This window comes from Thunnus albacares, chromosome 19 (assembly GCF_914725855.1).
Source record: "Thunnus albacares chromosome 19, fThuAlb1.1, whole genome shotgun sequence".
Taxonomy (NCBI): domain Eukaryota; kingdom Metazoa; phylum Chordata; class Actinopteri; order Scombriformes; family Scombridae; genus Thunnus; species Thunnus albacares.
The window spans coordinates 5,773,451-5,788,769 of NC_058124.1; the positions used below are offsets into that span (position 1 = coordinate 5,773,451).

The following is a 15,319-nucleotide window of genomic DNA, read 5'->3' on the forward strand; positions in this document are numbered from 1 at the left end:
CAGACTCGGAGCATTAAAAAATGCGAGGGGTCTCCGTGAGACTGTCTCAGAGTCAGTGTGGATTGATACATTTAATAAAATGGAAGCATATCTGTTCCATGAGAAAGCATTTCTATGTGAATTGGCCACAGCTTCTCTCTCTCCAGTCTGCCAGCCCTCCCTCACCATTCAACGGGTGCTGGAGACGGGGGACTGTCATGTCCTCACACAGACAGCTTCTCTGATGACTTCCCCCTGTCCTGTGCTGATTGGCTGGAGTAGTGTTGTGAGGCTTGGTTCAAGCCACTTTGTTTCTTTCACATTTACAGAGCCAGGGCTGTGTATGAATACCAGATTTTCTTTCAGCGCACACAGAATGGATAGTTAGCGGACTGTGAGGAGACACTCACTGAATCTGACAAAAAAGTGTGTTGAACAATCTTTCTCCAGAATCACTAACTCTACCTTTAAGGTATTTAAATTAAAGCCCATGTATGTGGAATTTCAGGGGGTGTTGTAAATAAATGGGTGGAAAAAACAACACATGGACTGTGTCATTTTCCTACAAACAAAAACATAAATCCTTAAAATATTTTGAAGGATGCTTTAATTACATCACTAAGTAAGAAAAAATTCAGTTCAGAAAAAAATCTTTAGGTATTATTTAAGAGTTTCCTACTCAAAAAACTCAGCTGTGCGAGTATGGTTTGATCAGATTTGTTTGACATTGCTGGCAACACAAGCAAACAACACCACAATTGTCATCACAGTTAGACTCAAATGTTGCTACACTCTGATTGGTGCACAGAAATACATGACATAATGTTTCTCCATCTGAGCCTCGCCCACTTAAAAGCAGTAAGAAAGGAAAGGACAAATAGACCACCATGGAAATCTCCAATTTGAAATAAGCAAAACAGTTTGAACTTTGGCAGATCATGGTGTGTTCACATAAGGTTTCATCACTTATGGTAAGAGGCTGATAGAGAAAATAGGTTTTCAGGGCCTTTGACCTACATCTAATTTTACTCCATATCCTCCATAAGCCTTATAAAAGCACCTCCAGTGGTCTCTGAACCCAACTTTCAGACCAATCGATCTGTATTCTAGTGTTGAAATGGACTTGTCTCCCAGTGACAGATCACTACATCCTCCTTTGTATGCATTCTTAATCAAATAAGCTGCTCTTACTTTATTAACTTGGACAAGCTTACTTCAGATAAGCCTGTCATTTTAAGCCATTTCAGAGGGGGATTCAGCCCCCGGAGGTGATGAGAGTTGACTCCGGGAGCCTGAGATGCAAGCTTTAGGTCGCTATGTTATTGTCTGAGGTTGGCCCGAGGCTCCAGAGAGAATCACTTCCTCTAATGGAAAACTATTGTCTGCCACTGAGGACATACAACTGTGTGGAATACGGATCAGCCCATCTGGACTTATGCACAAGACAGAATGAAGCGCTCTATCCGATAGAAAGCTATTTTGGAATTGTAATATCCACTGAAGTCGATTCTGATTAAGCAATACATCTGGAATAGACTGTACTCTTGTGTGTGGATGGGTGATGTTTTCCAGCATCACGCATACAGGAAACCAAAGAAAGAAAAGAAAAAAAAACAGCATTATAGAAGAAAAAATAGCTACCTTTTCTACTGTAGTGCCCCATATTTTAACTCCGACAATGAGACTAAACATCTAAAACTGTCATAACAATGCAACAATAAGGCACTTGGTGAATTATTTATTCATTTGAGTGGATTGGATGTAGGTTAATGAGCACAACAATATGAGATTAGAAGTGTCTTTGCTTGAAATATGATGTCAATCCCTTAGCATGTTGCATTATTTATTTGCTCTTCTTCCCTAGTAGGCGACAGTTAATGTCTAATGTAAGAGGTAGACACATCGCCTCTAACAACAGTCTGAATCAAACAGGGCAGGTTCACAGTCAGTTCAGAGCACTCCTGTGTGTATGTAAAATGTATACAGAGCCGGTGAAGCTCCGAAGGAAATATTCTCCGACAGATCGTCCCAGAGGATGAGGAACTCCATTTGCCTCACGGGTTTCCTCTCTCCCTCCCTTTCTCCGGAGAATGACGATGTGTGATACATGCATTATCTTTTTCCTCCTTTTCTGCATCTCAACAGGTCACTCCATCTCCCAATCCCCCGCAGGATTCACCTCAGTTCAGACTGTGAAAATTTTAAAAGTCCACCGTATGGCCAAAGGGAGATCCTCTATGAGGTTGGATGGCCTTTTCGGGATTCGGTTTGACATTGTGTGGGATTTTTGGAAGGAAGCTTGTGTGTGGTTCGTCAAGTCTATTAAGGAAAGAAAGTAGAGAGAGAAAACGAATATGAGCTTCAACAACACCAAAAAAGCAAAGAACATTTTTTTAGGACTGTCCTTTGTCACATTCTGGTATCTGCACTTTAAGGTTGGACTTTTTTAGTAATGCAGTCAATCAGGCGTTAAGTTTCTACCTTAATACAAGCACAAGGTGTCATTTTCAAACTGCAGCAACAGGGACCCCGTTGTGGTTCAGAAGACACAGAGTTCTCTTATACACTAAATGTATAGGTACAAAGCGAAGCAGAGAGTCCAGGGTGACAGGAATTCCCCTGAGGGGATTGTAGAAGGGTATAACAGGAAAGCTGAGGGACGAGCTTCCAAACCAGGGGCAATTTTCAAGGATTTTACAAGCCCCAGAAAAATATTTTCAGCATTAAACACCCGTCAAGAGAACATCAAGTTGCCTCAAAGTCACATTAATATTTGATATGGCATGATAAGGATGTGTCCTCTGTGGAATATTTCATTTCGTCCTACCTGAGGATTTTCATATCAACACAGATAAGACCACCATTTGTGATTTTTTTTTTTTCTGAGGGTCGTCCCTTCATCTGAGAGGATTTTGGTTGTTAGACTGTTGCTAACCCTAACCCTAAATGCGTAACTCTACCCCTTCTTTAACTGTGTATATTGTATTGTCTAGAACAATACGTATGATCATACATCTTTTGACAACTGAAGGAACACTGAAATTAAACTTCAGTTTAGCTGTGGACGTCATGGACTTTTGTCAAAAGTCATCATAGGCATCAGAGACATAACATGCATCTCTGAATAACTGAAAGAACTGTGAAATGAAGCTATTGCCTATTTTTCTGCAGACTTAGAGTCTTTTCAAGGATCCCCAAGGTTTGCTTTTATATATATCAGTATCTGTATAGTATAAAAAAATATCATCATAGACATCAGAGAAATAACACGCCTCTTAATAATTGTAAAAAGTGAAGTTAACCTAGTCTCAAATTTTTGGTCGATCCAACCTTCAAGCTCTTAATACTTTTTAATCTTATTTGACCCCATAATTTCAGTACATTATTATATTTACATACATACAAATGCTCATAGATACCAGAGATAACACACGTTTTAAATAAAAAGAACAGTTAAATTAACCTATTCTATACATTTTTATGTGGATTTCTTAGAACCTTTTCAAAAATCCCGAAGGGTCGCAAGATCCAACATTGAAGCTTGAAATATTTTTCACTCTTATTTGACCCCGTAGTTCAATATGATATTCAATATTTACATGTACAAAGAAATCAGGGACATAATGCAGAAACAAACATACCTTTAGCACCAATGAGATCACTTGATGGATGGCCTGGTAGAAGTCGAGACATCGACCTAGAAAGGAATAAAAACAACACTATAACCATGCCAGTTCACAGCATTTTACCACTGATAATATCAAAACTGTGACAAGACATATTATATTTTATGGTTCATTATTGTAACAGAGGATATATTTTATCAAAGTCTTAGGATAAAGTTATTTCATTATACAGTTTGTTGAAATGTTACTGCTATTTATCATATTTTTTTACAGTTTTTTTGTTACAGATATCTAATTATTCCCAGCTTTGTGGCTAGATTACGGACTTAACAGAGACAGGAAAACATATTACATTTAAGTTTAGAGAGGGTTTATGTCCAACTACGTTAGGGGAGAGGTTAAACTGGGTCAGGTTGTTTACCTTGTGGGACGGAGGTCTTTTTAAACAGCTACTGCCATCCTCTCTCTGCGGAGGTCAGCTGGGGGTCATTTAGAGTCTCTTTAATGGACAGGGCAAAGGCAGGCTCTTTAAATGACTGGGAGAGGGTCACATGACCGGAGGAGAACAGAAAGAGCAAAACAAGAAGAGAGAGAAATCCCCACCCGCCCCCAACCCTCTGTGCTGAACCGAACTGAACATGGCCCTAGAGGTCAAGGAGGCTTTCATGCGGTGCTACGAGCCGTTTCTGTCAGGGTAAACACTCAGAAAGTTAATGTGTGTTTACTGATGATGCCTGACGTGATCAGCGCTCGCTTCACATCGAATTATATGAACAAACAGAGTCGATAGAGTTTCAAGAGTGGCAATGTTGTTATCGCTAAATCCTCTAAATCTCAGTCGGAGAGATTTCTGACAAAATGCATCACATGTCGTTCAAATACAAATTCTTATCAGATTACCAAGGTCATCTGCAAAGTCAAAGCCATTTGCTGTTTGCATTCTTTGTAAGTATTTTTGGTAATGCCATCTTGCTACCACTTTGGATTTTATGCTAGAACATATGACTTTTGATTTTATTTTTCACTTAGGTGAGGTGATATCCATTGTGTTTTAATTCATAACAGTCTTCTATCTGTTCATTAAATATTCCAAATTTATTTGGCTTTTTTTTTTCATTTGGGTTTGTTAGTTTAAATTATAGTTTGTTTTTATGAGTCCATAATTATTCTCTCAAACACAAGTGTTTTCTTTCAAAATGTTTATTCAGCATCAACAAAGAGGAAAATATTAAAGGGCTTACATAAGCTCAAAATCAATATAGTTGAACAAATCTCTAGATGAAAATAATTACCAATTCACCAGCATGTGATTTAGTATCTTAAAGTTGAATATTAGGCCTACAAAGTCAGTAAAGTATCTTGTTTTAAATAAAAAAATGACATCAAAATTACTTATTTAGAGCATCTAAAAAAAATCACAAAAATGAAAAAAGCTCCTGGACTGTTTTGCAGCTCTGGTTGTTTGGTGTACATAAAGTATGAGCAGCTATTTATAGATGGATTAAAGTGGATGTTTTGTGGGCATAATCATGAACACAACTACAGTACATAGGCTTTTCAGAATAAAACAGCTGACAATATCCACAGTTGCACACCATGCTTTTATAAGCCCTTTAACACTAAAGAACTATTATTTTACAAAAAAAGGAGGAAACATCAATACAATATGTATACAGTATGACTTTTCTCTTTTTCAGTTTGTAAATGTATAATTTACAAGGGACACAACTTCACCAATTACCCCTCAGAAAAAATATCTACAGTACTGCACTTTCCTAGAACTAAACTACTACATTTTAAAGTGATCAACCACGCAGTTCAAGGTTTAAAGAATAGAGGGCGATAAATTAAGTTGCACTGGCAGCTGTGTAGAAACATTGTATCGACAGCTTATAGTGATTCACTAATCATTACCAAGTAAAATAGCTTGATACAATGTCATTCTTCACAATCACATAGCTGAGAGAGGAACTTAATGTACTATGGAGTCTTTCTTAATCTCAACGTCCAGTCGATTTCTCCTAGAGGAAAGGATAGATTACCTAAATTGCTTTACACATTTTACCCAGTGGGAGTATGTTTTTATAATCAGGGGGATTCCATTTTTGAAAGCCATTTTTTTACTCATTCAGTGTCTCGCTATCACCGTTACATATGTATTATTTTGCGGTTTAGTTTTCATTTCTAAAAAGGTGGGAGCGTCCATAAAAAATCCATTACTTGGGTTGAAACAGCCATGAGGACTCAGGTGCGGGTTGTATAAACAGTTCAATATCTGGTGTATGGCTGCTCTCTGTACACTCCCTTGGTTGTTCGTGCTGACGGTGCCTTGCCGCGATTGTTTGCCCACTCTTCCTGACCTGATTAAGAAGAAAAGAAAAGAAACAGATGGGGAGTGATTACAGAGGCGTTACACTTAAATCATTCATTCATAACAAGCCATGTAAGTCTCTCAAGCTCTATGGAAATGTTGTAAATATGCTCTCTTTTATGAAAATAATACAGCAGACTGTTCTGAGTGCTTTGAATGCCTGGTATCGATGCAATGACAAAAGCACAGTTTCAAGCCGGGAATACAAACAGCGACTCGCACCAAGAAGCTTGACATCCACCTGGAAGGATGCATCTCAGATAATTGAATGAGAGGATCAAACAACTACTTGAAAAGGACCTGTTTAGCGGCTCCTAGCAAAAAGGTCACAATTACCATTAGCCCAAATCAGCCCCTGTTCACCCCCTGGTACTGTCAATGTTAAAGTGCCAGTATCGATGGCACCCTTTGTCTGATCTTCAGCCAGCACTGAGACTTCCCTTGAGCTGAGGCACACAAAGGTTGTTTTTTTCCCCTGTGTAGAGGTTCTCTGTTGGCAGCACATAGCCAATACCCCTTAATTAAACCTGTCACCCTTTCACTTCACTTCACTTTGAAGAAACCGACCAAGGTAACCTTGTGTTTTGAGAACAAGGATGCACATCAACGCTGTTTATCTGTTTCCTTTGAACTGACGCCTTTTTTCTGTGTGACCCGTGCGGCAGTTATGTGCTCTGCGGTTTTTTATTTTATTTGCAGCTACGCAACACTCTTAATGAGTTGAAGGCACTTGGTTCTTCCACTTGTGTGGTCAGGAAAGTTGAGAAAGTTTTTATTAGCTTTGACTTACTTCCACAAACACATTCAAATCTCTAAAGGATGATAAAAAAAAAAAGCACGTAGGTTGTGAATAAGGTTAATGATGCCATGGATATAAAAGTTCTTTCTTGCTTTGTTTTGACAAATAAGTAGTTATATGTATATTTTAAAAGGAAAAAAGTTCCAGCAGTCACTTTCAGTCTACTTTAAGAAAATATGCGATATAAATCTCTATAACACTTAGAAATTATGCAGCACAGTAATTAAGAAGTATCTAATTATGTTATCTGTCAGTCACTAACTAAAAATATTTGAAAACATTTACATATAATACATAATATATTTAAGTAATCTTGTCTGAGAGCTTAATTAAATGTTGAAGCTTGTCGCTGAACTCAGCAGAAAAAAATGCACATACTAATCCATCACAGGTTCAATGTGTATTCTTATATTTGCAGCAGCCTTGTCAGAAAAGATTTAGAGTTAATAATACAGACAGGAAACCAGAGTTTCTGCCAAATTAAGAGTTTATCATGTAATTATTATACATTATTTTCCCATTCACACAAATGCTACACATACATTATTAGAGATGGATGGACCGTCAGCTGTACAGCAGCATGGTACATTCCACCGTGATGTACTGCACATTAGCTCTAGTATCATCTGAGTGCACTCTATATTAGCAGACTGCAGCAGATTTGACCTTGGCCCACTTTTTTACTGTATCTTGTCAAAAGCTGACACAGTATTGTTGAACATTATCTCAGTGGTGTGTTAACTTTGTCTGAACTTTGTCTGGAACTGGAGCTATCCGCTGCTCTTTGCAGGCACAAAAAACAGTAGACCAGTCGTTGAAAATGGCCTTAAACCTAAAGCTAAAGCTAAAACTTACTGAACTTAAAGAAGTCACATGGTAAGTTGTTAAATGGTCTGATTGCAGATTTTGTTGGTCAATAAAACAACCTATACATAACACACACCAACTGATTTTGCTAATGTTGCATATTCAGACGTTAAACTCAGTATTAAACTATATGTCTACACGCAATCTCGGAAACTGCAGTTTTTTTCAGAACAGCTCTGATTTTCATCCGCCAAAAGACTTAGCAGACATGAACTCGGCATTATGAGTGAACTTTAGTTGTCAGAAACATATGAATATTTTTAAACTGCTTCTTAGGATCATGTGGACTTCAGTGTCTGTTCTTTTTTGATATGTGATTCCAGCAGTTTTTGTGAAGTAGGAGTAAAGTAAATCTTGGAGTGATACTGCAGCTCCCAAATCAGCTTGTTAAAGTCTCCCTGCTTTTTTCTTCTCTTCTCAGAAGTGAGGGAATCATTACAGCTTGAGGGCAGCATTTGGTTTGGAATTTTTTGCAGTGAAAAATCAAAACAAAAAAAAAATCATTGAAGTCAGTGTTCAAGTTTCTGTTTGTAGCAATCTTTTGGATGATGGTTTAAATAATGTAAGAACATTCTGATTTGATATACCCATAAAATTAATGTTTTTGGGGTCATTTGGGGATAGTTACCACTATAACTTCTCCAAAAAGATTATATATTATACATCTATATATATTTTTTTTAATCACTCTTGATTTTGAGTGGCATTGTTCTCACTTAATGAGCCAAATGAACTAAATAAATAAATGTCTGGATTGTGAATAAATCTAGTCAAACATGTTTATTTCGAATGCGTCAAAGACATTAAAGAGTTACCCAGATGCTATGGCAACTGAGATAAAGCCAGCAGTGCAGATTCAGTAATTGGAAGTTGATATTCTGACAATTAACACAACAATTATGAGGGTAAGAGAAGTCTGCAACTCACCATATGAATCATATGATTCCCCACTGTGTCCATATTCATAGTAGTCATCTGAGCTGTAAACAGACAGAACAACAAGGTGAATATCAGAATAATAAAAGAAAAAACAATACATTTTACATCACACAAATTGCAGTTATCAGCAGATAAGTGGAATGTAACATATTTTCAGGATTATTGTAGAGCATCAAAACAATTTTTTACCATGATGCAATCGCATATAATTTATGCAGTGCCAGCAAAGAAAAACACACAGGAGGTGTTTTTTTTTTTTTCCAAAAAAAAAAAAAAAAAGAATCAAGAGGCAGCTTTCAATCACTCAGAAGTTCAGCCATATTTGTGGTTGTACTAGGCAATTTCCTCTCCTGTTTCTGCACAAACTTCCAGGTCCATATCACTGCATATGGAGATCTATGAGAGCTGGCAACTTTAATGAAAAATAAAAAGACGGGGAAGCAAGTTGCATAGCGGTTCATTTCTTGCTTATTTTTTATTTATTTATTTATTTATTTATTTATTTATTTGCAGTCGCTGGTGAGATGCTGACAGAACAATCCTGCGTCAGTATCATTCAGTAACAGCGCTATCATTCAAGAGAGGCAATTCATCATAAGGCTGCCACTGAGCCGACACCAGCCATCACAGCTGGGTCCTCTCCGCCTGCCTGTCAGTCAGTCTGTCAGCAACAGCAGCACCTCTCTGCTCTCCGGATTAGCTGAAGGCACCATCCGAAACCCCAACACACCACATCAACACCGCCCGACTGCTGAGGGCAAAGAGGTGACAGAGTGGAAGTAACGGATTACATTTTACTCTTGTTACTGTAATGGAGTAGCATTTGTGGCGTGATCTCAAAGAGCCAAACTGAGGTCTGAGAGTCAGTGTTGAGACACTCTGCTTCTCTATTGAATTACACCACAGTTTGCAGCAATCCAGGAAATCAATTTCTACAAATTCAGTATGTTATTAAGTCTGCTAAGCAGTATGTATTTCATAAAAATACAAATTCAGTATGTTATTAAGTCTGCTAAGCAGTATGTATTTCATAAAAAAGAGTGTTAAACCTCATATTCATTTAAATTAGTCTTTTCTTCCTGTATATGAAAATAAATTCACTGACAGAGTGAAGATATACCTCACTGTCTTTTTCCTGTCCATTTGAATTAAGATTTGTGTGGAGCTATAGCAGCTATCAAACTGAATGATTTTGTGATTATACAACACATATTCCATTAAACATTTGCCATGCTCATGAAATTTCCCAGTGGTAAAAAGTCACCATTAATGCTACTAAAGCTAAACATGTTTACATAATGCTAAATGCTACCGTCTTGTTGAATGATAAAGCTAAATTGTTCAGCTGCTTTACGTTAGCATAGCTGTTGTCTACAGTAGATAGTTTGCTAGCTTAGCTAGCACTTTAGCTAGTGCTTTAGCTAGCAAATCGGATAGCTTGCCGCAAAGTAAATGAAATGTGCAGTATCATACTGAACATCATATTGAACCTTTACTGAACATTTTAGTACACAGAAGGATCCCCTCACCTTTTGTAAACAAAAATTTTAAATTCAAATGATGCCCTTGGCTACTGCTTAAAGGGTTGGTTCACTCAAATAATATTATATTCTATTATACTTTTCCCTGGTTTTGAGACCTCCATATTTAAGATTTCTCACGCCAATATAATGGAAGTGAATGGAATTTTGTTTAAAGTGCTCACAGAATTACATTTTAAAAATGTAACTGAAATGCTTCCTTTCAGAATCAGAGTCCCTGTTTCTCTGGATAGGTAATCCACAGACCTTGCTGTCAACCATTATTTTAGGGACTATTTCTTTGTTAGAGAGTAGTTTCAGTAAAAACAAGGGAGCGAAGACTGTAGATTATTGGGACATTGTTTCTTCAAAGACACATTGCTTCTTAATTATTTTGTTGTATTTTTTAAATTGTGTTCATTTTTTCAATCCTCTTCAATTCACTTAAATTTCATTCACCTCCATTTTGCTGGGGTGGAGGTTGAAATCTCAGACACAAATATCAAAATCTGGGCAAGTAAACCGCAAATTTTTCTGCATGACTAGGTACCACAAGAGGAAAGTGAAAAAATATGTTTTTTTGTGTGTAATTTGTGTGAACTGATCCTTACTTTGGCAGCCTCCCCACCACTGATAATGCAACAAAAGCAACAACATGGCTGTTTTATTGTTTTTCTGAAACAATTTCTTGGGACGGATGAACAAGACCAATTGAAGACAGTGTGTGGAATCGTTTTAAGAATACTTTGGTGGCTCAATGAGACATGAGACAGTTCCCTAAAGAGGCTTGTGCCTTAAGTCAGGCTTAGCATAAATTTTACACAGTTCATAATTCAACCACAAACAATGCCAAGCCAGCAGAAGCAAACAAGGCTTCTCCCCTGTGCTAATGTACTCTCCCTCCAAGAAGCGAGGCCAGCTGTTGTTGCTCTGAGGTTTCCAATCAGCCCTTGCAGCAGAGGTGCCACCATGCATCTGCCATGGATGTCAAGTCAGTGGAATATCCTTGACACCGCTCATTGGCCGACAGAGACAGAGAGAGAGAGAAGAGAGGGCGACAGACAGACACGTGACAAATGAATGCATGTTTTGGCTCGTCATGTTGTGTACCCCGAGACAAGGCCTGACAGGATGCTAAATAATTAGATTTCACACCATGCTAAAATGCTGGGGTGTATTCCAGAGTGGTCGCCCTCGAAATAAACATCAATTTTTATGAATGTCAGAAAATCAATTTGCCACAATTCACAGGTGCTTGCAGATATATTGTAAAGTATGTGAAATACGGGGTAATCTTGGGCTTTCCTGTACAGCTCTGCCATATTCAACAATAAAAAACATCCAAATAATACAAACCAGGATGCTACACAGCACCGCAAAGACTTTCAGAGGCTTTCCTACATGCTGTAGGCTGTCAGCATTTTTCCCTTAATTTATTTTCACTATGTTTATCTCACAAAAACTGGGAGGCAAGATACCTTTTTTCACTTAATTCTTGAAGTTTCTCTGTTGCCAAAGGCAGAAAGGACCAATAACAGCAGTCTGCTGTGCTGATAGCTGCCAGTGCAGACCTGTTCTTTGCACAAAGGAGATGAGGGCAACAAAAGCTGTTAGGCGCCTCTAATTTCTGAGGTGACATTTTATCAATATTGCTACACAACTTCTCTCCGTAGTTACTTTCTCTTCTCAATTACAGAGACCAGGGAGTCTTGAGACACATCCTGAAGGTCACAGATTCTGGTAAAATTCTGCTTTGTGTGGCCTAAAGCTCTGCACCATCTCGTGCCCTACAAAACATTTGACATCAGTCAGCTCTCTGTAGTGTATGCATCGAATATTGAAACATTCTGACTGAAAATGATCTTTTTCAAATAATTCTTTACAGTGAACTTGAAGTTTACAGTAAAGTATGTTCCAAGAAAAGGCTGTAAACATTCTTTAATAGATAGAGAAAATATGTGTTGATGTTATTTTGCCATTCAAAGGGAAACTTTGGTATTTTTCTACCTGGACCCTATTTTCCCATCTTTTTGTGTCTAAGTGACTAATGGGGACAACCGTTTTTGAAATTGGTCCAGTATTGAGTGAGAGCGCTTCAGCCGGAAGCCGCTAAACGGGCTGCAATGTAATCTGACAGGGCAATAGCACCCCATCAATGTATGTCCACTAAAAGTGCTTGTAATTGCCACTGACAGACTCAGATTGTTACTATTATTAGTGTCTGACAACATTATGTAAAGGACCGTACATAAAAGGTTTTTCATTACCTTTCGCTTGATCCGGTCTGTTTGTTATTGTGACTAACCAAGTCTCGCTCAAGGAGAAGTCTCGTTCTGAAATCTCACAAGAGTTGAGTTGTTTTCGAAATCAGTTAAATATTTAGCCATGACAGAGTTGGAAAGAGGGGTACCTGGAGGAGTTTGTTCTGTTGGAGTACGGAAAGTGTAGCTTAGTGTTATCTAAAAGATTTTCAGTCATGGCTAACAAACAGACCAGATCAAGCGAAAAGTAATGAAAAACCTTTTATTTATGGTTCTTTCCATAATGTTGTCAGACACTAACAATAACAATCTGAGCCTGTTAGTGGCAAAAACAAGCACTTTTAGTGGACGTATATAGACGGGGTGCTGTTGCCCCGTAGGATTACACTGCAGCCTGTTTAGCAGCTGCCGGCTGAAGCGCTCTCGCCCAATACTGGACTAATTTCAAAAATGGTTGTCCCCATTAGTCACTTAGACACAAAAAGATGGGAAAATAGGTTGAAAAATACCGACATTTCCTTTTAAGCTCCCTTAGTTTCCTGTGAGTGAAAAAAAGGATGTGTTGCCAAGGTGGTATGAGATACAAAGGAAAAGAAATTGGGAAATTTTAACCTGAAATCTCTCTCGACTACTTCAGTATCATATCCTCATGCGTTCCACATTTATCATCATTGATCCCAAATCACAGCTTCGCCTAGTCAAAAGTGCACAGCTGGCAGCATGAACACAAGCATGAGATGAGGTGCCTGGGGTGGTTAGATCTCACTCGAGATATCGCCCTGTCATAGGTGTGGAAGTGCTTTGACTTTCTAAATAGGTCAGCTTTTGATTTGACATTCATTAGCAGAAGGCGTCCGCTGCTTTGTGTCTCCCCGAACTTCACTGGCCAAGAAAAAAAACCAAAAAAAACTCACATCTGTCTAAAGCTACGGCATGGACCGTGTGAGGCAAAGACAACACCTATTAGATAAGTGTGTCTCTTTCATCTGGAATCTGATTCCAGGCCTACTTTTCCACAGGTAAAGACCCTGCCTCTCCAATGCATCTGTCATCTCTGTAAATGCTTCATCTTAAGCACTGATGCTGCTGTTCCTGGGCACCGGGAAACAGATGGTGGTGTTAAATCTGAATGATGTAGTACACGTCCCTAGTGGACTTTGTTTTCTTACATCGCCATTACTCTTCCAGTCCTCTGTGATAAATTTGAAGAAATCTAGTAGGACATTACGAGGAGCTGCAGAGGTAATATAGCACCGGTGTGATGTGGAGTCGATAGGCTGCTTTTCTTGTCTTACCCTATTTCTTGCATATTACATACTTTAACTGATCATGACTGTGAATCCCTAAGTAAAAATACTTCCTTGATGCTAGTGTTATCATTCGTTTTTCATTCATTCTTGACACAAAGTTGAAAAGTAAAATGCTGGCTAAAAATATCCCACACTGATTGCTGTGATTATACCAGCTCAATGGTGATTTCCACAGACAACAATACAATGAAAATGGATGGGGGAAAAAAGCAGCACCGCCTTTTTTTCACCATTTAGTATGAAATGAAGCCCACATCATTTTAAATGGAAACCCTCCTTATGGATACACTGGTGATTGCTCTGTGTGGTGGCTGATTGCAAAGCTATCTCCAATGCTGACCTCCTGCTGAAGAGTCACAAAGAGGGACAAAATAGCCTACGGCAAAGATTTGACTTTACAAATGAGTCTTCTTTCTGGCTTTGAGCTGACCATTTGTGCTCCTTTCCTGTTTCTTTTTTGGAGAGTACATAAAATCCTTTCAGGGAAAACATGGTCTCTTCAAGTCAGTCTACAGTATTCTTCAAAATCTATCGTCTGGAAACATGCTTGGGTTGTAACAATGTGACTATCTGGCATATGTGAAATACTTTGTTATGTCTTACTGAAGGGGCAATAAATTTACAATGTGCAACTTCTTTTTTTGTCTTGAGACAGAGAGCGTGCTGTAAATCCCGCCCTTCTTTCCCTCAGATGGTCTAATTCCCGCCGCAGCATCTGTCATTCATCTTGACGAGCTGTCTACCTTGAAAACAGCATCTAGGAAACCAGGATCTGTGAAGCCACCTCAGGCATTTCAGAAGCAGACAGCTAACACAGCCAATCCCTGCTAAAACTTATAAAAAAAAAATCAATGTTGATATTCACATTGTACTAAATGGGTGTTGTCTGCCTTAGGGCCCTGACAAACCAGGCAGACCTCAAAGAACTTCAGCTGACAGAGCCTGATTCAACATGGACATTGTGTCAAGACAATAGTCAACCAACATATACAGTATATGTACATTTTCTGCCTGGATGAGAGAACAGAATGAGAACCAGAGAAACAGTATTCTGTCACTTATATGTAAAAGACCAGCGTGGAAAGACAAACAAAACAATCTAACCTTCAATTTTTCATGCAACTGAGCATCTATTTAAATGATATGTTCAGAATATGAATATGTGTGCTTTACTTTGCTGGCATTGTCAGCCTGTGTCCTTTGCTTGTCTATAAGGGAAAGAAGATGTGGAAGTGAACAAGACTAAGAGCCTATAACCATGCCAGTGCTCTATAAAGCTGTACTTTCTAATTAGCATTAAACAATAAAAAAGTACAGCTAAGGCTGGTGGGAATGACACTAATTTTGCATGTATTTGGCCATAAACCAAAGTATTAGTCAAATAACAATGTTCCCCTAATGATGGCACTAGATAAAAAGTCAGGGGATCACCAAAGTGATTACAATTCACCCTGTGGAGAACATGATTGTCTCTTTCTAATGTCATTGCTATAGTCCAATAGCTGTTGAGAGATTTTACTCCAAACCACAAATTTGAACTTCATGGTGGCGTTAGAGGAAAAGTTAAGGGAGCGCCAAAGTCAGTAGAGTTCATTCTTTGGGGACTATAAATATCTGTAAAAAATGTAATCTTAGCCTGTAGTCTAG

The 15,319-nt window shown here is 38.4% G+C and overlaps 1 protein-coding gene across 1 annotated transcript in view; it reads right to left on the bottom strand.

Moving 5' to 3' along the window:
- Positions 1 to 4,794: 4,794 nt before the first annotated feature.
- The window catches only part of khdrbs3 (KH domain containing, RNA binding, signal transduction associated 3), a 107,002-nt gene continuing 96,477 nt past the window's right edge, over positions 4,795 to 15,319 (bottom strand). Inside the window, exons 8-9 of the mRNA XM_044336617.1 lie at positions 8,570 to 8,622; positions 4,795 to 5,965 (exon numbers count right to left, since the gene is read on the bottom strand). Coding sequence (XP_044192552.1) covers positions 5,874 to 5,965; positions 8,570 to 8,622 — 145 coding nt within the window. The 3' untranslated portion in view covers positions 4,795 to 5,873. The remainder of the gene's footprint in view (positions 5,966 to 8,569; positions 8,623 to 15,319) is intronic.